A 26,557-nucleotide genomic window follows, 5' to 3' on the forward strand; every position below is an offset into this window, starting at 1 on the left:
TATCACATTTTGTCTGTTGCTAAAATACTAGAGAAGAGATGATCGATTTCATTGATCGAAGGCTCCCTAGGCTAGCTGCTCGTGCACAGAAGAATTTATTTCAAAATTGTCATAAGTGTCTGGGGTGTAATGACAGCTGAAGCCTCCAAACTGAAGTAATTTGTTGTGATGGCTCCCCCACAGTCATGTGACTGGGGTATAAATTGCCGACCTCACAAAGCTGTTTGAGCTTTGAGTCAGCATTGAGGAGGAAAGATCTACTTTGGAGGAATAAACATATTATGGATTTGGCAGATTTATTTGGGTGTGTTTGTGAGTGCATGGGTAGCCACTACCACAATACACAGATTCACTGAGACACCTAGTGAGACTATACAGGGCAGCAAGTCTTTGTTTTACGTTACTTTAATGATTTGTTAGATTCTCTGCTTCACTCCAGATAGAGGAAGCAAGGGACAGTGGAGCAAGCAGAAGAAACCTGGAAAGAGAGGAGTAGCTAGTTAACTCTCCTTGACCCCATACTATTTTGTTACAAACTCCACATGATACATCTCTATGTGATTGTGGCCTCTTTCAACATGACAATAAGTTGAGTGAAAATTATTGACTTTGAGGTTTCACAAAATATCCATGATGTTGATAATAATCCATTAAACATTTAAGTAAACAAACACATTTATTTGTTTTATACTCTTTTAAACACTTTTAAAAATTATGCAATACTTACTCTTCAGGGAGTTCTATACTTTCAATTGGAATGGTTTCCTCAAAAACTCTGAAAAAAGAACAGATTTTATTTTCCTGGATCTCTCTTGTTCTTCCTTTTATTTAAATTGCTACTACTATTCTTCAATTTTAAGAGTTGAACAATTGCCAAGAGGCATTAATTTCCTAAGGATTTTTTTGTCAAAAACTGTAAGAGTAATAGTTTGTCATTGACCAAATTAACTGTGTAAATCAACGTGGTAGAACAGAAAATAGTGGTAAACATTTACTCTCCGGATACTACATGTTAACAAAGATATGCAAAGACCTGTTGGTGGGCTGTTGATCAAACAGGGAGAAGGGGCCTTTTCATGGGACTTGTTCATCCTGAGCACAAACTTGTACCTGATTGTATTTCTTTGTTTTTAAAATTTACAGGTACTACTATTATTATTGTAGCATCCAGGCTGGGGTGAACCGTTGAGTCCAGCTGGGAGGATGGAAAGTGGAGCAGAGGACTGCCAACAGAGAAATGACTGGTGGTAGAGGAAGGAAAGGAGTGGTACCCTGAATGGAGGGGCTGAAAATTGAGATGAAGGTTTCTGGACAGTTAACGGGATGATGAGAAGGTGTGAGTTTTAAGGGTAAGGTACAAGTGCAGGGAGGGGGGTAGATTATCGGTAGGGAACCAGAGAATCAGAACCAGAGAGTTTTTAGGGTGTCTCTCAGGGCCAGAACAATGAGATGTTTATACGTAACTGTAAAAAGTTCCTGTTCAATTTATTTCATTGATGTTTTACATTTGTTTATTCTTATTATATTGTTAAGAGCAATCTGTTCTTGCAATCACTTCTTTGTCCTAGTATGACTTTCTTTCAAACCTTATTATTATTAGATAGATAGATAGATAGATAGATAGATAGATAGATAGATAGATAGATAGATAGATAGATAGATAGATAGATAGATAGATAGATAGATAGATAGATAGATAGATAGATAGATAGATAGATAGATAGATAGATAGATAGATAGATAGATAGATACTTTATTAATCCCAACAGGATGTGAGATCAGAACTATGATAACATTCACGACCCTAACAATAAAATTATGTCTGTCCATAATTGCTGATAATGTTAGATTAACATAGAGAAGTTATTACACGCTTTCTACTTAGCCTAAACTTTATATTCCCTGATATAACGCATCTTAAAACACAATGACAGCACAAATAAAACACTTCCATCTAATTACTTGCAGTACTAAATGCAGACTCTTTCCATCTTAAGAGTAAGAGTTCATTCACATGACTGGAAATCAGATTAATTCATGTTAAATAGACATTTTTTATGTCCAGCACTGTGTATTACGTTTCCGCAAAGTTTTTATGATCCAGTACTTGCTACACACATACTGTATGAAAGAGAGGAGAGCAAGCATGCTAAATGAGTTATGCGTTTTTTTAATCAAAAAAATATTAAAAAAGGAAATAATCATAATTAATTTTCACTTATAAAAAAAAATTAAAAACCTGAACTAGGATACAGGCCAAAACTGTACGTGAAAAAACAACCCATACCCAGCCCAAATGGTGACACTCTGTTAATGCCCCTTTGGGTCCGGGTTGAGGACATTCAAATTATCTGACTAACAAAATAGCTGTACAGACAATAACATGGCATGGATGTATGCTTGTCAGTTTGCAAAATTAAATCAGATTTATGATAATCGCCTGTCTTAAAAACAAAGTGTGAAAAATCAGTTTCATACTGTATCTTAATATGACTGTTAAAAGTCAGCAAAAATATGTGCATTGCTGCTTTTGTCAACTTTTTCCAATAAATAGGAGGTGGGAATTTCTGCTCAGTAGAGTGCAGTGAAGTCCTGATAGGAAATCTGTACTAATACTGAAGAAGAATTGTCAAGTGTTGAAAAAAATGAAATTGGCTGATTGTCTGGACTGTTTCTACCAGCAATAAGGGGAATTTGGACCAAAGAGGACAAAGAAGTGGTGGGGTTGAGCTACTGTAGCCACCTCACTCTGCACTTTCCGTATCAGAAGTACATAATATTCAGCTTGCCAGTACTTTTCTTAATTAATGAAAATGGAATACCCACTGGAATTTGATCAAAACTTCTCCTTCAATCCATTAGTGAAACTCAGTTCTGGGGGCCTGTAGTCTATCCCAGGTACTGGGCATAAGTCAGGAACCAAACCTGAATAGGGTCCTTTATGGGACACATTTGTGGACACACTCACATCAGGTCAAACTGGAATCAGCAATTCATCTAAAATGCATGTCTTTGGAACGAGGGAGGAATATGCAAATTTCACATTGATATATTCTAGACTAAAACTCTGACGCTCGCGTTGTGAAGAGGGGGGCTAAATGCACCCCAAGGAGACGCGGTCACTCCTCCAAAACCTCTTCTTAAACAGTGATACAATGGGAAACAAATACAGTTTTTTTTAACCTCCTCTTTGCTTGATCAGCTGCTGGATTGCTGCTTCTGTTGTGTCATGTGATCTGCATCTCGCACGGCGCATCGAACATTTAAAAGCCTGTACAGCAGCTGTCCTACTCTTTGTCTTTTATTTCCGGCCCCAGGCATGCTTGAATCTCTTGGCACAAAGTCTCATCTCGTGGGATGTGAGTTCTTGACAGGCTGGTGGTATTAGAACAGAACGTTGACAATTTGTAAAATATCCAACTCAGTGAAAGAACATCAAAAAAGTGGTCTTGGTTTCAAATCAACTTCTCCTACTAATATGATATTTTTTCATAGTACATTACTTTATTTTAATGTAAAACATTATTCCTCTCAACATGTCCCTTGTGCCAGAGAAGAGGGATGCTCGATGACATCCTGAGCATTTGCCCGAAAGCACTGGGTGTGGAGTGTTATTGATGGTGCCATGATCAGGTGTTTAAGATAATTGCAGAGACCAATTTTAGTGCCAAAGACCTGACCAACTGCCTCGGATCAATGAGACAGAGGATTGCCTTTCTCAGAACTGGAGAGAAGCCCAAACCTCAGCCCAGGGCAGCAGTGGGACTCATCGGAACAGTGCTTGAGTGACAGTTGAAGGTAGACCTGGGGAAGCAGTTTCGATTCCCAGACGACATCACAGAGACCACACTGAGGCCTGACACTGTCTTATTCTCAGAAGCAGCCCAGCAGGTTGGTCATGCTGGAACTCACAGTTCATTGGGACACAAAATTGGCGGGGGGGGCATACATAGTGTGTGTCCTCAGAGGCTTTTCAGTCCCTGTATGTGTAAGGCCTAAAGTCTGCTGGGTCTCACAGGTGTGTGCAAGATTAAAGCCATCAGAACCATCACAGAGGCAGCAGAAAAATCCCCCAGGTGATTGTGGATTAAGAAGAGTGAACCATGGTCACTTGCTACTTGGTCACAACTGGGAACTGATCACAATCTGGTTGAGTTGCCTGAGTTAGGGTGTCTGATGTTGAAATACCCGGAATACCTGATGACCACAGGTTACATAAATAATGAAGTGTCCAAGTGCATTAATAGACGTATGTTGTAACCATTCATAATATAAAGTTTTTTTGATATTTTGCATTACAGCAAGGGAAAAATGAAGAGTTAGAGAATCAGATATAATCAGAAATGTCAAGATATCCTGTCAAAATAAAAAGGAAGGTAAATGTAATTTTTAACAATGACTCTTTATAAATGAGAAAAAAAATTCCATTACTTACTCTTTGTCAATGGAGATGCAAGTAACTTGGCCTACAGCAATGCATGTTGCAGTTCGACATATCTTTCTGAAAGACAAATAAATATTTTCAAAGAGAATATGTTTTCACTGCGGTGGGTTGGCACCCTGCCTGGGATTGTTTCCTGCCTTGTGCCCTGTGTTGGCTGGGATTGGCTCCAGCAGACCCCCGTGACCCTGTGTTCGGATTCAGCAGGTTGGAAAATGGATGGATGGATATGTTTTCATATTAAGTTTTTGTTATGTTTTTATCATTGTTAGTGGAAAATGTACTTGAAACTGTCTGTTTGTTTAACTAGGACATCCTCACATTTGTACCCACTCATTTAAATTAGAAAATAAGATCATATATAACATTTCATAATAGTTAAATCTAATTAAATCTAATAACAGTTTACATAGAAGTCTTATTCCTTTCAACCAGGTATTCTCCCATGACTCTTAATTATGAACTATTTTGGGACTTTACATAATGCTTAGTATCAAAGATGTTTTCAGGACTATGCCATTTACCTGTATGCTGATTGGTTTGTTTGAAATGCTTCATAGTCATTATATGTAAGAAGAAGTTAGATGTATTCAGTCTGCCATGATGGTTTGAATAATCACATATCCGAAATATCCAAATCAAAATATTTTTTATGTTTTTCTTTTTCCAATTTAGAGCTAAAAATGATCATGGCAGTATTAGGCTTAAGGATGGAACCAAAAAGAGGACTGGCATTGATGAAACTGATGGAACCAAATCTGGACAGGCTACATTTCCATGTCTCAGCATATTCATGCGCACACCCAATTTAAGTATACAGGTACATGCTTCTCTGTAAGATATGCCAAGCAAACCAGAGAACTCTGTACTATTGTCTTGTTTGATTTGCATTCTTTGTTGTCTTTTGTACTTGTGAGATCCATGTAACCCACTTAATGAATATAGTCCTGTGTATTGGTCTCTGTTTAGTCTTCCTCTACGTGGGTAAGAATTTTGATGTGATAGTAGCTGTACCTTCTACATATGGTAACAAACAATGTCTACTTCAAAACCCATACAGCCAGAGGGTGAATGTGCAAACTCCACACATCCTGTTTCCAGAGCTGAACAAAGCTTTCCTGGAGGTTTGAGGCAACACTGCTGACCACAGTGCCACCACCAATAACATCTGATTCTGACTGGTGTTTTTAAATGTTTGGTAATGTCTTTTTGACCTCTCATAAACATTTAATAGACACACAAATTTACCTTTTCATTTTTATCTGCAACTCAGAAAAAAAACTAATTAAAAATCAGATTGAATACTATAGTCAGCATTTTCAGGTAGCACTCAAAACTCAAGGGCGGAGTGGTGGCTCTGAGGCTAAGGATCTGTGCTGGTACCCAGAAGGTTCGAATCCCCGTCACTGCCAGAAGAGATCCTACTCTGCTGGGCCCTTGAGCAAGACCCTTAACCTGTAATTGCTTCAGGGGCGCTGTACAATGGCTGACCCTGCGCTCTGACCCCAAGGGGTATGTGAAAACAAACAAATTCCTAATACAAGAAATTGTATAAGGCGAAATAAAGAACAAAAAAAAAAAACTCCACCCTTGTGGCAGTCCTTCATTAATGTAACATAATATAACATTTTCCAGACCTGCTTAAAATAATACAAGGCCCCAAGGAGACAAAGTATATCCCAACAGCATCAGGCACAAGGGAGGAGCCAACCCTAGTTGGGTAATAATCCATCTCAGGACCAACTAACACACAATGATATTGGCCTAAATTCAAAAGGTCAAATAATGAATAATTAAACTAGCTCATCTTTGGGCATGTTTTGGGATAAAACCCAGACTACCTGGAGGAAAAACACCTCAGACATGGAAAGAACATGTAACCACTACAAGGACTATGACTATGGACCTAGCAGTCTGGGTCCGTGAAGCAGTAATGCTGACCAGTGTACTACTGGGCCACCCCTCAATTAATATAACCTTATTAATTTGTGAACAATTAGAAACAAGTTTGCAATACATTGGCAATTGTAATCAAAGTAAAGTAAATTGTATTATTAAACAAATTAATTCTATTCCTGCCATAAACAGTCTTTAAAGTCAAGCGTGTTCATACCGTATTAGAGCCAGCTCTCCAAAATGATCTCCTTCCTGTAACATCCTGATCTCTTTTTCCTGTCCATTTACTAGTTTCATTACTTTCACCTAAAACTCAGAAAAAAACTATTCAATATATCTTGTTATCATTTTAAATACAGTATGATCTAGATGTGTTATTTAATATTACTAATTTAAGTAAACAGAGTGCTCTAATTATCAGAAAGTGAGAAAAAAGATAATTACATTAGATTAAGTAAGATAGAACTTTATCTGTGCCCAGGGGGAAATTTGGCTTCATACCGAAGCTCTTTAAATAAATAAATAGATAAATAGGTAGATAATTAAATAAATATAAACACATACTTTGGTCTGAACAAAGAAGAAAATTAAAAAGAAAGAAAACTTCTGACTTGGCAGTCCCACTGTGGCATTATGCAGGCATATTGCTATTGGTATAAAGGAGCCCCTGCAGCGTTTCTTGATGCATTTCTGCTGAATGATTTCTTGGCTGAGGGTCCTCAGTGTTAGTGTGTCAGAGAGAGGATGTGCAGCATTGTTCATAATGGCACTCGGTGTTGTTTTAATTTAATCCTTTGCTGCTACCTCCAGTGTGTCCACAGTGCATCCACAGTGTGTCCTATAACTGAGCTTACCCTTTTAATTAGCTTATTGATTCAGTGGGCTTCGCCTGAAGTGATGTCACCAGCTCAGCACACCGCAGCATAGAAAATCACACTGGCCATCACAGAGTTGTAGAAGATGTGAAGGATGTTACTTTCCAAATCCAAGGAAAAAGAGCAGGATCTGCCCTTTCTTATATAGTCTGTCAGTGTTCCAAGACCAGTCCAACCTGTCATTAATGTGAACCCCCAGGTACTTGTAGGAGTGGACCACATCTACATATACACCTTGAATAGTGACCGGACATACAGGTTCCTTAGGGCAACAAATGTCACTAACCAGTTCCTTGGTTCTGCTGATATTAAGATGCAGATAATTCTCTTTGCACCAAGAAACAAAACTCTCCTATACTGTTTCTCATTGCCTTTATCAATACACCCTATAAGTGCAGAATCATCTGAGAATTTCCTCAAGTGACATGACCTGGTGTTATACAGTATTTGTAGCTGGAGGTGTCCAAAGTGAGAAGAAAGGGAGACAGGACTCCTGTCATAGCACCTCCATAGAGACCTGCAGATTAGGTTAACTATTAATTAATTCATTTAATAATTAATATTAAATATGAATGAATTAGTTTAATTAATGAATTACTTAATTAGATTAATTATTCTAAGTTAGCTTCATATGAATGAGTGTGTGTGTACCGTGCTATGGACTGACCATGTTCAGGATGTTTTCCACCTTGTAACCAGTGTTACCAACATAGGCTGCAGCTCCATGCAACCCTGAATTGCAATAAATTTGTTTGAGAAGGTATGTATGTATGCATAAGATATAATTTCATTTAGGAATTGGGTAAACAGACCTGAGTAGTCAGAAAACAGTAGGTGATTGCTTGATTATTTGCTGTGCCATTGCCAGTGCATTACTATTTTACATATATGAAAACATGTGATGTGTGAGGCATTGACAGGTGGGGACAGGACTTTTAACAAAAACAAAGAGAACTGACATAAGGTGAGCAAAATTCCTGCAGGACAGCAGGGGGCACTATATGTTTTATAAATGTGACACTAGTGCCAGAGAGAGAGAGGAAGAGAGAGGAAGTGGGTTGTCAGGGAACACCCCCAATGTTCAAGGCAAAGAGGAACAGAGAAAGCGGTGTCCACTTGAGGTTACTTTACAAGTGTCACTGTACCCAAATAAGACCACTCTTGAACCCTGAAGTGGCTATGGTGCTTTCTTTATAGGCAACCCCAGAGATGGAGGTTTCTAAATGTTTTTTACAATCTGCATTATAAATGCAGCATTGGGAGGTGAGCTGTGGCACAGATGTGCTAGTGGGAAGAAAGGGGGGTCCCAAAGCACAAAGTCCCAAAAAGCACTTCCAGAAATACCTACTATAGTCTTAGAAATAAAGGTGCCAGAATGGCTCTACAGAGCAATGCCATAGGGGAACGATTTTTCATTCCAAAAAGACCCATTCACATGAAAGTTCCAGAAAGAATATCATATATATTTATATAGTCATACTGATGACATCACATGCTTCAATCCCTGGTTAGCAACATCATAGCAACTGTATACAAAATTTCCACAAAGTGATGGTGCCCACAGGAAACAATAATGGTGTTGAGGTAAGGTATAATGAAACCTAACGTTAAAGGAATACTTACGTAATTGTCACTTACAATATGTTCTTTGTAAAAAAACCTTTAATTTCATTTTTACATATTGATTGAAGAGGGAAAAATGTATAATATAACAGAAGCCAATAGTAATCAGTGCTGTACAATGGCAAATGATGTGGAAAACATCCATGGAAAAAAGAAACAAAATCTCTCATCTCATATAATCTACATGCAAAACTCAGGCTTTTCATTTGTTAAAATATTTTTAAATAGTTTCTGTACTTCTGGATTAATCAACACGTTATAAACAAGGAACTAAAGCTTCATGGGAATCAGTTTTTGAATTGAAGACAGGACTATTGACCATTGAATAAGGGGGAGAGATGGGTCATCAATTCAAAAAGTCAGTCCTATGAGGCTTTAGTTTTCTGTTTATGATGTGTACTGATTTTTTGGAAAGTTTGGACTCCTTGACTTCGTTCTAGGTGTTGAGAAACACTCCTATTACACTCACAAAGAATGCTGGATGGAACATGATTTCATTGAAGAGTATCAGGCCCATTCGACTGAGAGTCACCAGTCACCTTAGCAGCAGTCATTAAACAGTGGAATAGAATCTCATGGATGCATCCACAGATGGTAAGTGAACAATGCTGTTGACTCCAACATTGAAATGCCATGAATCAATACAACATTATACAAGAAAATTTTCCAAAATACTACTCACCTCTCCTTTTAAAATAATATAAAATATATTTCCCTCTGTTCCTTCTTGCACGATAATCTCATTATTTTGAAATTTACACTGGAAAAAAAACCACAATACATTAAAATTAAATTAAAACATGGTAACTGAATATGGCCTCCCATATCTCAACTCCTCATAATACAAGGACACAAGAGTTTACAATAACTAAATGCATTTTATTATACCTAGTAATGAAGACCATACAGACAGTAGCCGCTTTTCCATTAACCTCCTTATTGTGCTTTTTGAAATTGTGAAACAAAAAAGCAGTAATGGAAACACGTGAATTTCGAAAAAACTTTAATTATTTGCAAAAAACGTTATATGCTCTCTTGAGGTGGTTTTTCAGGTGAATTAACAGAGCAAGAATTCACAAAACTGTAATGGAAGCACTTTTTTTCTTATTTAGGTCACATGACATGACATAAATTTTGAAATATCTGTGTAAATGTGATGTGGTGAATACAGCAGCATCATAAGCACTGGGTGACCCAACACAAATGTCCCTGATCATTAATCTGTCATCAACGACCGCCTATAGAACAACAGATGTATAGCCTTTTCTGTTAACATAATCCTGATACCCGTCACTTGGTACACGAATAGAGATATGTGAGCTGTCGATTGCATTATACACCTGAGGTATTTTGTGTGCCTCATAATTGCACTGTGAAATCTTCCGTGCCTCTTCCACGTCAGGTAAAGTGATGTATTGCCTCATTAGTTTAGAGCATATGGCCTGTTATACCCACATACACACCTATGAACAATGGTTTTGCTCACACCAAAAGGCTCTGCAACAACCCAGTACTCTGCTCAGATAGCCAGCTTATAAAGCGCGATTGCTATGCACTTCTCAGTCAGGACTGGCTCCATTGTGTATGCTACTGCACGGGACACAAGAAGGACAATTGTGCTACATAATTCCATAAACATTGAACTGCCCATCCTAAAATTTTATACCCACAGCCTCAAAGTAAAATCACTGCAGATGATTTAAAAGAAATCCCTAATACGTGGTCTCTGCCAAGTATAGGGAGTTCTCCTTCCCTTTATTATAATCACTCACTTTTATCATCTCTGATTATAAATGAACATGGCGATTGTAGACGCAATTAAAATCACAGAACCAACACCCATCATATTGGTTGCCTTTTTTAATTTTAGCAAACTTTATGTGCATAAAATCACTCAATGGAAACCCAGACAGTTCGCATTTGTGTTTTATTGACGTTTCAGAAGTGTTGCTTCAATATTATGCATAACTGAAATGGAAATGCAGCTGGTAATTGCTAGATGCTCTGTACAAATAAACAGAGGTTTAAAAACAGTCCTTCTGTGACTATTAATTTTTTAAAGTATTAATTAAAAAAAAAAGACAACAGGCCTTTGATGACTCAAAATAAAAAGGATAATATACTTTATCTCTCTATTACAAAAAAAATCTTGGAAGGAGACAAGACATGATTTTCTCAGAGAGGCACTTTCACATCCTGCGAGACGAGTCTTTGTGCCAAGAGATTTAACCATGCCCGGGGATGGAAATAAAAGACAAACAGTAGATGACAAAGTAGAACATTGTAAAGAATTCAAAAACGTTGGTGCGGTACACATGCAGAGCAGGTTAGAGATAACTGAAGTACAAAAATTCCAAAGTCTCAAAAAAATTATAGTAAAGATCACATTAGCGCAAACAAACGGAAATTATTACTCAGTGAAATAACAGAACAGCGAAAAGAGATTGAAAATATTGTTTGGATTTAAACTTTAAGTCGGAGACTAGTAGATCGTCTAATTCATGTTGCCATCTAGGAAAAAAAAGTAGTGTTTCTTCCCAATGAAGAGGCGTATCTGCAAGAATTATAAGATTTGTTGTTGGGTGAAAGTGAAATCCCACAAGAGAAAATTTCAAGCCCCGCAAGACAAGAGCTTATGCAAAGAGATTTGGAAAAGTCCTGCCCACATTACCATGCACACGGTTCAATCATTTCTCATTTGTGTGAGTGCTATTGTCAGACACATTTCTTGTAGAGAGTAAGAAACAATATTCACTCATGGGCAGTTATACGTTGAGTTCTCACGATGTAATTCCAAACACAGAATCAAAATTCAATGCGATACTGATGAAAAGGTAAAGGCGAAAAGAGATTGAATATATGGACATAGGTGATATGACAGAAGTGCGTCACATGAGATGCATATCACTCTGCACAGCAGTAGCAGCAAGCCAGGAGCTGATCGAGCAAAGAGGAGGTAAAAAAAAAACCTGTATTTGTTTCCCATTGTATCATCGTTTAAGAGGGGGTTTTGGAGGAGCAACCACATCTCCTTGGGGTGCGTTCAGCCCCCTCTTCACAACACGAGCGGCAGAGATGTGAAATGGCTGGTGCATAGTGCTGGCCTTTTTGGGAGTTGAAGAATGAAGCGCGCAGGGGGTAAAGCCCTCTAGTTGTCAATAAATTTACAAAGGGCTCACAGTCAAAAATAGTACTGTAGCATTTCTTTTCATAATATCACTGTATGGTGGATTCAGAAAGTAGTCAGAATCCCTCACTTTCTGCACACTTTATTGTGTTACAGATTTAATTTTAAACAGATAAATTTGACATTTTTGCTTATCAATTGACACACAATAATCCATTATGACCAAGTAAAAACATTTTTTCAGAAAGGTTTTTCCAAATTTATTAAAAATTAAAAACTGAAATCTCTCATTTATATAATTATTCAGACCCTGAGTCTGCCTGTGGCAAATTGAATTGATCGGACAAAGTTTAGGAAGACACACACCGGTGTTGCCTCCTGTTTGTTTTTTGACTACTGCCAATGACAGATGGGACCCCATTACCCAACATGAAAACATCATTGATATTCTTAAGAATACTTCCTATCTCAGTGCTCAGTGCCTCCTATGATTTCACTCCTTGTGCCACTTCCTCAGTCAATTGTGTCACCAAAGCCAAATTGACAAATGGTATTGATTGGCAAAATTTGACAAACCATTTTTTTCATCAAATATGCCACATTCACCGGTCACCTTGTTTGCTGAATATTTTCCTGGAAATTCAACAGCTTAGGCAAACATTTTTTTCCAAACACCCCATGATGCTTTACAAAGTTAGCAAGACATCACAGAGCTTCAGCAGCCATGTGCAAAACCTTCATACATGCTTACTGTAAGATCATTGCCAACATGGCCAATGCTGGGTCGCAATCACACAAAAAAATCTGTTTCAACTCTGAAACCACAAATATATTTCCCAGTCTCTAACTGCACTTGATTTACCAAGGGGAAACCTTACTCTTCAACTCTCTTTCATTTCAACATCCCATCCAACGGATTTTCATAAAAATGCTAGAGATTGCCAAATGGCATACAAAGTTTCTACCAAAGGAGCCTACTGGATTTTGATGACCTGGGGCCTCATGTATAAACGGTGCGTACGCACAGAAATGTTGCGTACTCCCGTTTCCACTCTCAAATCGCGATGTATAAAACCTAAACTTGGCGTAAAGCCACGCACATTTCCACGGTAACTCATACCTTGGCGTATGCAATTTCTCTGCTTGGTTTTGCAGACTGGCGGCACCCAGCGTCAAAGCAGTGCTACTGTTCCTGCGTGGACACCCTTTCTTTCTTAGCTCCACATTCCTGACGTGGCTTTATAAATACACTAAAACTAACTGCATATTGTTTATTAGTGTAATGCATCTGATTGTAATTAACCTGCAGCAATATAATGGTCCAGGGAATAGCCATAGTATTCCAACTGCTTTAGCGCTGTAACTCTCACTGCATCTTCTTCTTCTTTCAGCTGCTCCCATTAAGGGTTGCCACAGCAGATCATCTTTTTCCATATTACTCTCACTGTACCACTCGGAGTATTTATATCACTGTATCTGAGTGAGGAATCACAGCAGCAGCTGATCGGAAAGAGAAATGTCGGTATACAGACGCTGCCTGAGCCACGGCAAAACACTTTAGAGACTTCCCAGTACGGACTTCGCGGTTTAGAAAAGGTTTCATCCCAAGAACTATAAACGCACTCAATCAGCCCATCAAGTGCTCCTTGTAGAACTGTTTACTTATAAGCACAATTACCTCACTGTAAACTTGCACTACAGTTATAATATTGCACAACCTGCGCCACTTTATAAAGCGCGTATTTACATATGATGACGGTATTCATTTTTAAGATGAGATGCAGCAAAATATGTTGATTATATTATACAGATAAAACTTTAACTTCATTTAAATAATCTGTATTGTTAATAATTAAACATGTGAGGACACGGTGCCACAGCGCTAGCTAGTTCAGGGATTGTTCCTGCATTGCGTTGTATTCTTGCTGGTGCTGACGCGACACTGGAATGCTAGACGGATAGAATAATTAAACATGTACTACGAAGATATTTCAATGTTCCTTAAAAGTTTTGAAGAATCTGTGTTTTAAGCTTATAGATGGCTTCACGTCTATATAGCTGATTGTGTGGCGATTGGGTTTTTGGAGAAAGAAAAGTAAGGACAGGAATTGGAGGTTAGTACGTTTGAAAGAGACAGTACTTCTGTAGTAAATTATTTCATCGAAGGTCGCGCATGGTGCCACAAGCCTCTTGCGTGAGACACGAACAAGCACTGCGCCATCGTGTTCCCATGTTTAATAACATGCGTTCATTCCTATCATCATGAAAAAAATATCACGTATACATCTCAGTATTTTAATTATTCAGAGAGCTGTAATATCACGAATGTAATGGATTATGTGTCGTGTCGGAAAAAGAGAAAGCCCGTTTAAGAAGCAGGTAGTGATTCACACATGTAGAGCACATAGAAGATCAAATACAGAACAAAGCATTTAATGTGCCACTTTAGTTACAATGGGATTTGAGAAACTAGTAAATTAAACGATTTTAAGATGAAGTTTATGATGTTCTACTTTAATGGCAAAATAAACTACGTGATTAAAGTGGAAATTTTGAGATTAAAGTTGACATTTCGTGCTTTTTTCCCACTGTGTGCCTATTTTTTTGTCTGTACCCTAATAAGCTTTCATATGACACTCAGACGGTGGGCTACGACTCGCCTTTTCACGGCGACTTTGATATGTGATTTCTTTTTTATTTCGGGCACTGTGCGACTTTGTGAACTTGAGCCTTCGAGTTTCTCCGACACTCTGTCACTCGATCAACTTTCTTTTGTTGATTATACCACTGTTTAAACCAACAAATAGAACGTTTTTCCTTTGCCTCCACTTGGTATTCGCTGAAATTCTTATATTTCCCCCCGTGCTTTTCCCATTGTCTTTTCACAGAAGGCTATTTATATTGATTTGCATATTCAAAGAGGCGTAATTCTGGGAGGAGTTGGGGCGGGACAGAAGGCGCGTGCACGTACATTACTTTTAACGCTGATCGGGATTTATGTAGTGGAAGAACATGAAAGTTTGCATACGTACAGATTCCTGCATCTGGATTTTTCTGTGCGTACGCACATTCCCGCTTTTGTGCTTACACCATGTTATAGTGTGAGTTCTACGCACGGCGTTATACATGAGGCCCCAGGTCTTATTGTACAGGTCACATTGTAAAAATGGGCTAACAGCTAGCACAGTCTATATGCCATCATCGCCTGGTAGTTTGTAGTAGTGCAATGAATAAAAGTAAAGAACTGGGTTACAGTGGTGCATCACAACAGAGAGAGGAACCTCTGTTGCGCTGCCACCACCTTCACCAACAGCAGCTGTGTCCTTATCACCAGCCATATATCCAGAGCAGGACAAAAGACCACTCCAGAGATTTGAAGAGCCTGTGCACCATTGCAAGGAGTTGAAGGTGACTGCCAGGAAAGCTTAACACTTGGATGATAAGCTGACTTGAGCAGCATTGGCGGAAGCAATAAAATAACAGCAGCAGTAGCAGCACTAAGGCCAGAGGTCCGCTGTGTGAGAGCTAGCTAGAAATGCATAGGGCTACAAAACTTTACTGTATATGTTGACTTATTTAGTGAGGCTACAGTACATGGGGGGCAATATGCATTGTGATAGACAGCCAGCAGCTCAAGGCCCTGAGGATGGAAGGATGGAGGAAGCAGCTACTTCTGGACAAAATGCTAGATGGTAGCTCCCCTGGAGATAAGCAGTGCCCCTGGACTTGGAGTATGGTTTATCAGTCCTGTTGGGTACTGTGGGTGTTGCCAGGAGGAGCTGTGAAAGGGCTGGAGGAGTCATGCATCATCCATGGCCTGGAAGTACTCACAAGTCACAAGGATGGAAGCTCCAAAGTACTTCCGGGCTGAAGAAAAAGCCAGTTCTCCATCTGACCCGGAAATGCTAGCAAGTCACATGGGCGGAAGGACAGAAGCACTTCTGGATCAAGGACTATATAAAGGAATGCTGTGAACCCAGCAGGAGAGCCGGAGTCGGTAGGAGTAGGACAGAGCTTGCTGGGAGGTGTGGAGGAGAGATTTATGTTTATTAGTATTGTGATTAGTGCCTGTTTATTTGTGGCTGTGGTGCTTGAAGGGCACTATTTAAGAAGAAATGAAATAACTTCTTGGTATTTTAATCTGTGTAGTGTTTCTGTCTGTTTGGAAAAAAAGGGGCCACAGTGCCACCTATCATCCACTTATTGACAATATATATTGTCACACACGTGCACATGGGAGGCAGCTAAAGGGCTTGAGTAAGGGCAGTTCAGAGTCATACCAGGATGTGGCAGAGTGCACTGACTCTTTTTCTTCTTTTCCTGTAGACCATTCACGGGAGATTCCACCTGGCCCTCTTGACATCACTTCCGGGACCGAGCCTATAGAAGGAGACCTTGCCGGCTCCGGCCCCTGTGATGTCATGTCCGGGCTCGAACCTATGGCTGAAGACCTTCATGAGCCCGACCCCTTTGATCTCACTTCCTGTCTTCCCCTTTAAAAGCCTCCACCTTTTCCCTATTCCCTCAGTTTTGTTTTGGACTCGGTTTTGTGCACATCAGTGCTGTATTCATTTGAACGACTTTGCAGTCAGGAAATCAATTATACGGGTGGCTGCCCCAAACCTTTCTATGACACTGAGTCAAGTTTGTGACAATATATATTGTGGAACGAACCCCGGACACAGACAGGCAGACATGTTGTTAAGCACCACCACATGTTTATTCACAGTCACTATTTACAATTAAGTGCCACACAACCCCAAAACTCCCCAAAGTCCAGGCCAAACCACACTATGCCTCACTCTTCAGGCCGCCTCCTGTCTCTTCTCCAAGACCTCATCTGTCTTCCACCCGATTCCAGCCTCCCTGTGAAGGGAGGCAGCCCCTTTTATGAGCACCCAGATGTGCTCCAGGTGTGTTCCGGCAATCTTCCACCGACACGCCCCAGTGTGGCGGAAGTGCCGGCTGCATCCCTAGAAGCACTCCGGGTGTCCCTGCTCCTCTTCCCCCCAGCACTTCCTGGTGTGGCGGAAGTGCTGAGGTCCAGGGCTTTCCAGGCATTGGGGCGCCCCCTGGCGGTGACCACGGGCCCCTACAGGGTTGGGCTTCCAAGCCCTGCACCCGTGGCTCCCAACACAACCAGGGCGGTCGCCCCCTCATGGTCTGGAGGAGCCCTCCTCCGGTCTTTCTGGGCGTCCCAGCTGGGTACCACCCCCAGCCGGGTGCCACAATATATATATACAACCACAAGCGTTACCTGGTAGGTAACCACCCATACAATCAGATTGTGATTCAGACTATGAATGCCATGAATATATATATATATATATATATATATATATATATGTAGTATATAGTGACTTACTAGTATAACAGAATGAATGAATAGGAATTTCCTTAAACTAAACAAGGAAAAAACAGAATTGATAGTTATTGACAGTGAGATTCTTAGAAATAAAATTAATCATCTGGTCCTGCGAATCAAACCAGAGGTCAAGAATTTAGGTGTTATTATTGACTCTGACCTTAATTTCAGATCACATATTAATAATATTACCAAGACTGATTTCTTCCATCTAAGGAACATTGCACAGGTGCGATCTCTTATAACATTTAAAGATGCTGAAAAATGAATATATGCATTTATATTTATCCTATTACTGCAACATTCTTTATCTAGAATACCCAAGAAGGACATAAATCGGCTATAGCTTGCCCCGAATGCAGCAGCAAGAATTTTAGCCAAAAAGAAAAAACATGAGCTTGTATCCCCAATATTAATATCTTACATTGATTGCCAGTGTCCTTTAGAAATGATTTTAAAATATGTCTACTTGTATATAGAACTCTAAACAATCTTGCCTCTTCCTACATTTCAGAATGCTTGTTGGTTTGGACATATGCAGAGGAGAGATGCTGAGTATATTGGGAGAAGGATGCTAAGGATAGAACTGCCAGGGAAGAGGAAAAGAGGAAGGCCTAAGAGAAGATTTATGAATGTGGTGAGAAAGGACATACAGGTGATGGGGGTGACAGAGCAAGATGCAGAGGACAGAAAGATATGGAGGAAGATGATCCGCTGTGGCGACCCCTAACGGGAGCAGCCGAAAGAAGAAGAAGAAGAGTATGTATAATTATACTGCTTTTTCAATCATTATGTATAATATTTATGCTGCTTTTAGAGAGAGATAGCATACCATGTTTTATTGTATGCAGGTACTGTATAATGACAAAGATTTCTGTTCTATTGTATTTTATACACTATGATTAGGAATTTGATTGATGTGCATTGTTTTCAGGGTTTTTTAAATGTGATTTTCTTAAGCGCTAAAAGGAATGATGAGTGGCCCTGTGTTGTGGTGTAGCTATTGGTTAACCTTGCATTTTGCTTGTGGACTCTTTGCAATTATACTGAAAATGGCTATCAACAACTTGCATAGCTGGATTAAAGTTTCAGAATTTGTTCATATTTTATTTATTCATTCATTTGCAATGTTTTGGTGGGCCAAAATCCTTTCTAGAAGATAACTCTAGATGAGGCACCAGGCCATTGCAAGGCAGATTCACTCATTAATGCAACCTGGCACACTTGGAAACACACATCTATGGGAAGTGGTGGGACAGAGGTGCATCCAAAGCAGTTTCATGCAGGTATATGAGGCACAAACAAAGTCCACATAGTCAGTAAACGGACCTGCTTTAGATCCCAGGAATCTCTAACCACCGTACCACCACCATGCTATCTATCAGAGATTCACTTGCTTGCAAATTTTGGGTGTGTTACCATTCTCCATAAAGTGTTACTAGTGTTACCAAAAAAGTTGTCTGAACTGCAAGCAAACATACTACATGAATGTGTTATTTCTTTATAGAAACAGAAAAAGACACACATACCTCCTCCATTGAGTCGATTATCTTTGAGAGCTGAGTATCATTGAGACCTTTCAGGGTCTTTGCCCTGTTGAAAACAGAAATTCATAACTTAAAACAGACATCAAGCTTGCCTTTTATTAAATTATGCACCCCTCACCAAGTTCAGTGCTCTACTCTTTTAGGGAATATTTGTGTTACTTAGCTTCAATTTAGTTTTTGTGTATTAATAAGTCATTTCACAATGATTCAAAAAATGTTCATTTAATTGTCATAAACTAAAAACTATACAAAACAAACAAAACTACATAAGAGGAATTAATTTGTCTTACACTTAACTATTCAGCAGTTATTTAGGAAATTCAATGCACTTTTCGACTGTCACTCAAAGTGCTGTTTGTTAGTTGCTGTATTGGAGCATCACAAAACTCTAATTGTTTTTCAGTGGAATCAAATAATTCCCATCTAGATATGCCAATAAATTAACAAAAAGGCTATTAAGGTGTGTAAGGCAGTAGTGCTGTTCTTTCCACTTTTTATATCCCCTTGTGTTTAGTGGCCGAGCATGAGAAATGTCTTCACGCTGTGTATTTCCACAGGTTTTTACTCAGCTTTTGCTTTAGGTTCCCTAGCATGATATGATTTGATTATAGATATTTTTTTAGCTTGCTGACACAATTAACCTTAATAAGTGATGTGTGGTATTATCTTGGCATAAATGCAAATTAGTGGACTCAACAAAACTCACAATATAAAAAGCCTGAAGTATGTATATTAAGCTGTGTATTTTCTCTATTTAAATCTTAAAGTTTCAGAAAGGAGTAAAAAGACACGCATAATATAAGAAGATGAAAGCTCTCAATTTACATAATTTATAAGGAGGATGAGCATTTCACATAGTGTGGTATATGATATGATATTCAACCTGATATAAAAATATTTCTTAAAAATGTATGACCATAGTATGGTCAGGGAAGTGGAAATGAAGTCAAATCTGACTTGAGTAGCTTTAATTTACTCAGGTCACGTGCAGCACTATATTTTCCTGATGGTATTGTGTGGCATAGGTAACTCTAAATTGAATTGAAAGGTTTTGGAATAATTTTGTCAATTTAATAATGTGAAATATGTTCTATTTTCTGATCATATTACTACATCAGTCTTCATTTTATGTACAAGCCTTTTTTATATATGTAGGTAGATCATTTCGACCTGGTCATTTTAAAAGTAGCTTGCAAGCCGAAAAAGTGTGGGCACCCCTGTTCTAAATATGAGAAGCCCGGGCCATTCCATGTAGTGTAAGCTAGTACACAATATTTTGAATTAACAGTCTGTCTTCTTTGTGAATTAGTTTTCCTTTTCTTTCAGTAACAAAAACTTTAACCTTTACTCTTGAGGTTTCTCAAGACCAAGTATCAAATGCTTGGACATGTGCAAAATCTGACAGGGATAAATAAATACCAAAAATATCTAAAGCTTGCCGAGCCATGGAGATGGAATAAATGGCACAAGTGCTTGCATGCTAAAATATAGTATTATAATGAAAGCAGTTTTTATTGGGGGCGGCACGGTGGCGCAGTGGTAGCGCTGCTGCCTCGCAGTTAGGTGACCTGGGTTCACTTCCCAGGTCCTCCCTGCGTGTTTGCATGTTCTCCTTGTGTCTGCGTGGGTTTCGTTTGGGTGCTCCGGTTTCCTCCCACAGTCCAAAGACATGCAGGTTAGGTGCACTGGCAATCCTAAATTGTCCCTAGTGTGAGCTTGGTGTGTGTGTGTGTGTGTGTGTATGCTCTTTGGTCGGCCAACACTGCCCGGGATTTGTTTCTGCCTTGCGCCCTGTGTTGGCTCCAACAGACCCCTTTGGACCCTATGTTAGGATATAGCGGGTTGGAGAATGACTGAGTGACTGACAGTTTTTATTGTTTTAAAAACACATCAGCCTGATTCAGTATTGACCATTCAGTAGGCGGGTTCTCCAAACTGGAGTTTCAGGTGTGCATTTATTATTATCTAAATATTCACTGCATTAATCTCTGCATGTTGAGTAGCTTTGTTATATGCCCAGGATTCAAAATTGTGAAATCTAAAGTTTCATCAATGACATATAAAATAAAGGAAAGGCCCATACTCTAAAAAAGTCAATTACAGCAAGGTTTATTATTACCCAGAAAAACACCAGTGTTAAATTAACACTTAAAAAAGTACATAGGAAAACAGTTTTCCCACTTTTAGGGATTCATTTAACACTATAAAAGTTAATTTAACACTGCTGGGTACATTCATGTAATCAACCATTGGAACTTGCAAGGTTTGTTAACCATGCAAGCGACTTTTCCAAGACACAGAAATTACAATAAAGACAAATATTGATTAGCAGAAATAATAATTATACCATTTACATTGATAACAAACGCAATACACAGAAATATGCTAACTGCATAGCCATGCATGAAAAAGACCTGCTAAGAAAAAAAAAAAAAATCATTCTTGATCTTTTTCTTCAGCATTTAAAAGCTAATCACTTTGCCATCTTACATTACAGTTCACTTATTGCTTATATATTGTACTGAATATAAAGTCCACTTATAATATGAGCATTCCATATGTGCAATTCTATATGCTGTTGTTCTTTCTCACCCCTACTTTCCCTATATAAATATTTTGCAATATCATTTAAATATCACATAAAGCATCCACCTATTTAGGACGTGGTGCTCTCTTCACAGTGCCTTGACTATGCCTCCACTTGTTAAACTAAAGGTTTAGGATTAAGCAATTAAAGAACTTACTTTTTTAGAAATCCCATAATTTGCTCCCGTTTTCTTTTGGACTTGTTTGTCATTATAGATCGGTAGGTTTGCCTTTCGATACACCACATCTGGACATGTGTGACAGCTATTTGGAGGTAAAAAAAAGTAACCAAGACTGAGAATGTTTTCAAATGAATCGCTTAGACCTACAGTATGACACCAATGGGTTACTTGTACATCATCCAGGAAATGGTTTACCTCTTTATCAAGTGAGAGGCTGGGCATATCTCATACTATATATTAAAATAGTATTGATGTAAAGAAATATGACAGTGTCGTAATTTAGGGTTTGTACACATGTATTTTCAGTTTTTGAAATTATTCTGTTATTAGAATTCATACTTTTCATTTTTATTGATTTTTATCATTATGACAGTGATTTTATCAGACACCATTTTTTAGTAATATTTTCCCTAGCGGTGGCATTTTACTGATTTAACTGACATGCTGATAGTACTATTGTTTATTAAAACTACGGCATTGCTGCCAGGTGAATGGTAGTGTTGTTGAGTGTGACATCATGGCGTCACTTTATTTAAGATGACTGTGCAATGTGATTGTTAGCTTGAGTTTGTGATAACCGATGAATTGCTTTGTATCCTAAAAGAAATCTTTTAGGGTTTGTTTGAATAGTATTTTATGTTGGTCATTGCAGCATTTTTGCTAAATTTAACTATATCTTTAACAGATTGTTCAGCTTTCCAATCTAATGGCTCTTGCCTGTTACCTCTCATATTCTGTCTACCCCCTTTGGCTTCCTTCATTTCCCAGCTACAATCCTCTAAGTAGAAAGTGAATTTTTCTCTTAGAAAATTTCAAAACAGACAGAAAATAATCATATTACATATGACAATTTAAAACATTATGTGTGAGTGGAACACTGTTTAATTACATCATTAACCCAGTCTCCTAATATTTATTATCAACAGTGTATTAAATCACTAGCAAAATACCTGTGCTTCGCAGTGGAGAAGTGGTGTGTTAAAGAGGTTATGTAAACATATATATACATATATACATATATATACATATCTACATATACACATATCTACATATACATATATATACATATATACATACTGTATATATATATACATATACACATCCACATATATAAATACACAAATCAACATATATATACACATACATATACACACATACATACACACACACATATACATATATACATTGTGGCACGTGGCTGGGGGTGGTACCCAGCCGGGATACCCAGAAGGACAGAAGGAGGGCTCATGCCTCCTCCGGATCGCCAGGGGGCGTCCTTATGCCTGGAGGACTTGGGACCCCGGCACTTCCGCCACACCAGGAAGTGCTGGGGGGAAGAAGAAAATGAGACACCCGGAGTGCTTCCGGAAAGACAGCCGCCACTTCCGCCACACAGGGGCGTGTCAGGGGAAGATTGCCGGGAAGCACCTGGAGCATATCCGGGTGATTATAAAAGGGGCTGCCTCCCTTCATTCAGGGCTGGAGTCAGGTGGAAGAGGACAAGGTTGGAGACTGAGTGAGAGAGGAGAAAAGGAGGCAGCCTGAAGACTTACTGTGGACAGAGGCCTAGACTATTGGGGTGATTGGTGCTGAGGCACTGGGTTGTGTGCATATTTGGACATTGTACTTAGGGTGAATAAACGTGTGTTGGGACATTAAAATGATGTCTGTCTGTCTGTGTCCGGGCTGTGTCCCACAGTGGCGTAGTCGGCAGGATGCCGGTCCGTCCAGTTGGACCGGGACCTGTAATTATAAACAGTCTGTGGGCGACCTGGCGCAGCACCAGATCACACACACGTGGCGCAGGAGCAGCGTATGCACAACCCCGCGGGAGCGCGTTACCACTGGGGCCATTACAGGTCCGCAGAAAGGACAAGTTCCCCTGGTGTGGGACAACAACGGACGGTGCAGGAATGCAGCTGGCTCTGACAAGCGCGCCGTCGTTGGAGGAGCCCGGGGCGGCATGTCGCCTAAGGAGGCCACGCCGAGGACATTTACTCAGACAGATGGGACCCGGGAGGTAAGTCCCCTGCTTGCCGGCGACTGGCCCTGCGGGACCGAGGGTGTTTTGTGTTTTGCAGGCAGGGACTGCCCGGATCTTTGTCGGTGGCAGGCGCATGTCCCTCCGCGGCGTTTCAGTAGCACGGCAGCAGCAGGGAGAGCTGCTGTAAAGGAGACGCTGCAACTCCAAGAGCCGGAATGTCGCCCTACCAGGGGGAACGGAGCTGAAATGGCCACGGACCAGAAGTCCTTCCCTGTGACAGGCATGCGAGTGGATGGTGTGTCTGGCGGGCCCGCCAATGACCGAATGGAGGTGGGACGAAGGAACGTCCATCACGGGCCGGGGAGAGACCCGATTGGGCAGGAGGAAAAGGTCCACAGGGAGCAGCCAAAGCACGGGGCTGACAAAAAGGTAAGCTCACCGTCGGCTGTCTTCCTGTCCTTGCCGGTGGCTCTGCGTGAGCCGGAGGAGTGCATTTGGCCCGTAGAGTCGCCTTTAATGAAGGTGCTGAGTGACATCCGTGTAGAATTGCAGAGGCTGAAGAGGGAGGCGGTCGCGTCGGTGATGACAGAATGGCGCGACGCCGGAGTCTTCGGTCGGAGAGGCACCGCGGAGACGGTGAGTACAGCCGACTCCGTAAAGCATGCAGGAGAGCCCACCGAAATTGGCCGTGATTTCAATGACCGGTATCTAGTAGGGGGATCTCCGACAGTAGATGCGTTGGTGAGTGCTGCGTGACTGGCGAGGGGAAAGACAGCAAGAGGGTTGGCAGGACGCGGGCTGATAAGTGCCCTGGGTCCTAGCGCCCTCCGTCCCAAGCCGGCCGCAGCCTCGAGTTGTATTAAAGGGATGCAGACGGATCAAGGGCTGTGCTTTTGCCATAGGCAGACTCAGACCGTCAGCGCATCCCAGAGGAAGAGGAAGAACCGAGGGATGAATGCCGGTTCCTCCAACAGGAAGGGACGTGCAGCTGGGCGCTCATGTCTGAAGAAGGGCTGTCCTCTGCAGGTGCAGAGGGAAACCCCACGGCAGGCTGAGGTGACGGGCGCGCAGGCGGTCCCGTCCGATGTCCCAAAATGGGGGGCACAGAAGGCACGAAAAGGTGGCCGCGCAGACAAGCACCGGGGTGCCGGTCAGAGGGGCGAGCGTTGTCCCTATTTGAGACAGAGAAACGCTGAGTGGCGGCATCAGGGCAACGTTTCCGCCCCTTGTCCTCAGTTCTATTTTGCAGGACCGGGCCCTGGGATGGAGTGTGTCGGCTTTTCGCCGTAGAAGACCTGCCCTCGCGGGACGGGCCGCTGGCCCCTATGGGTCTCAGCTTCTGGTGGGGTACTGTGGCACGTGGCTGGAGGTGGTACCCAGCCGGGATGCCCAGAAGGACAGAAGGAGGGCTCATGCCTCCTCCGGACCGCCAGGGGGCGTCCTTATGCCTGGAGGACTTGGGACCCCGGCACTTCCGCCACACCAGGAAGTGCTGGGGGGAAGAAGAAAATGAGACACCTGGAGTGCTTCCGGAAAGACAACCGGCACTTCCACCATACAGGGGCGTGTCAGGGGAAGATTGCTGGGAAGCACCTGGAGCACATCCGGGTGATTTTGAAAGGGGCTGCCTCCCTTCATTCAGGGCTGGAGTCGGGTGGAAGAGGACAAGGTCGGAGACTGAGTGAAAGAGGAGAAAAGGAGGCGGCCTGAAGACTTACTGTGGACAGAGGCCTGGACTATTGGGGTGATTGGTGCTGAGGCACTCGGTTGTGTGCATATTTGGACATTGTATTTAGGGTGAATAAACGTGTGTTGGGACATTAAAATAATGTCTGTCTGTCTGTGTCCAGGCTATTTCCCACAACATATACACATACATACATACACACACATATATATATATATATATATATATATATATATATATATATATATATATACACACATACAGACACATATATATACATATACATATTTACATATCTACATATATATACACATATATATATACATATCTACATATATATATACATATCTATATATATATATATATATATATATATATATATATATATATATATATATATATATATATATATATATATATATATATATATATATATATATATATATATATATATATATGGCGGCACGGTGGCGCAGTGGGTAGCGCTGCTGCCTCGCAGTTGGGAGAACTGGGGACCCGGGTTCGCTTCCCGGGCCCTCCCTGCATGGAGTTTGCATGTTCTCCCCGTGTCTGCGTGGGTTTCCTCCGGGCACTCCGGTTTCCTCCCACAGTCCAAAGACATGCTGGTTAGGTGGATTGGCAATTCTAAATTGGCCCTAGTGTGTGCTTGGTGTGTAGGTGTGTTTGTGTGTGTCCTGCGGTGGGTTGGCACCCTGCCCGGGATTGGTTCCTGCCTTGTGCCCTGTGTTGGCTGGGATTGGCTCCAGCAGACCCCCGTGACCCTGTGTTCGGATTCAGCGGGTTGGAAAATGGATGGATGGATATATAGCCAAATCCCCGCGCTTCGCAGCGGCGAAGTACTGCTTTTAAATTTTTATTAAGAAGAAAAGAAAACCTTTTTAATTGAGGGAAAATATACCAATAACAATTTGTTAAGGATCTGTTTTTTTGTGAAGCTGTCTTTACACAGCCTCTCCGCTGTTTTATAAACGAACGCCATATAAGGCCGTCTTTTCTCCTTGCTTAGCAGTTCTGTATTGTTTTATTGTTCGTTTATTACGATTATTATAGTTATTGTGTAGCTATTTGAGACTCACTTTTCTGTTCAGGTACCCATTTCCTTTATGCAGTCCGCGGATTCTCCACTATTTTTTGTTCGTTTATTACGATTATAGGTATTTATTGATTCCCTTCTTTAGCTGACTGCCTGCTCATATAAGGCACATAAACGAACACCATATAAG

The 26,557-nt window shown here is 40.5% G+C and overlaps 1 protein-coding gene across 1 annotated transcript in view; it reads right to left on the minus strand.

The window, feature by feature from the left end:
- Positions 1-26,557, minus strand: part of prkg3 (protein kinase cGMP-dependent 3) — a 113,242-nt gene that overhangs the window by 31,218 nt on the left and 55,467 nt on the right. The window contains exons 7-12 of the mRNA XM_051924601.1: positions 21,619-21,724; positions 18,857-18,920; positions 9,518-9,595; positions 6,555-6,643; positions 4,436-4,501; positions 728-775 (exon numbers count right to left, since the gene is read on the minus strand). Coding sequence (XP_051780561.1) covers positions 728-775; positions 4,436-4,501; positions 6,555-6,643; positions 9,518-9,595; positions 18,857-18,920; positions 21,619-21,724 — 451 coding nt within the window. The remainder of the gene's footprint in view (positions 1-727; positions 776-4,435; positions 4,502-6,554; positions 6,644-9,517; positions 9,596-18,856; positions 18,921-21,618; positions 21,725-26,557) is intronic.

This window comes from Erpetoichthys calabaricus, chromosome 3, assembly GCF_900747795.2.
Source record: "Erpetoichthys calabaricus chromosome 3, fErpCal1.3, whole genome shotgun sequence".
NCBI lineage: Eukaryota > Metazoa > Chordata > Cladistia > Polypteriformes > Polypteridae > Erpetoichthys > Erpetoichthys calabaricus.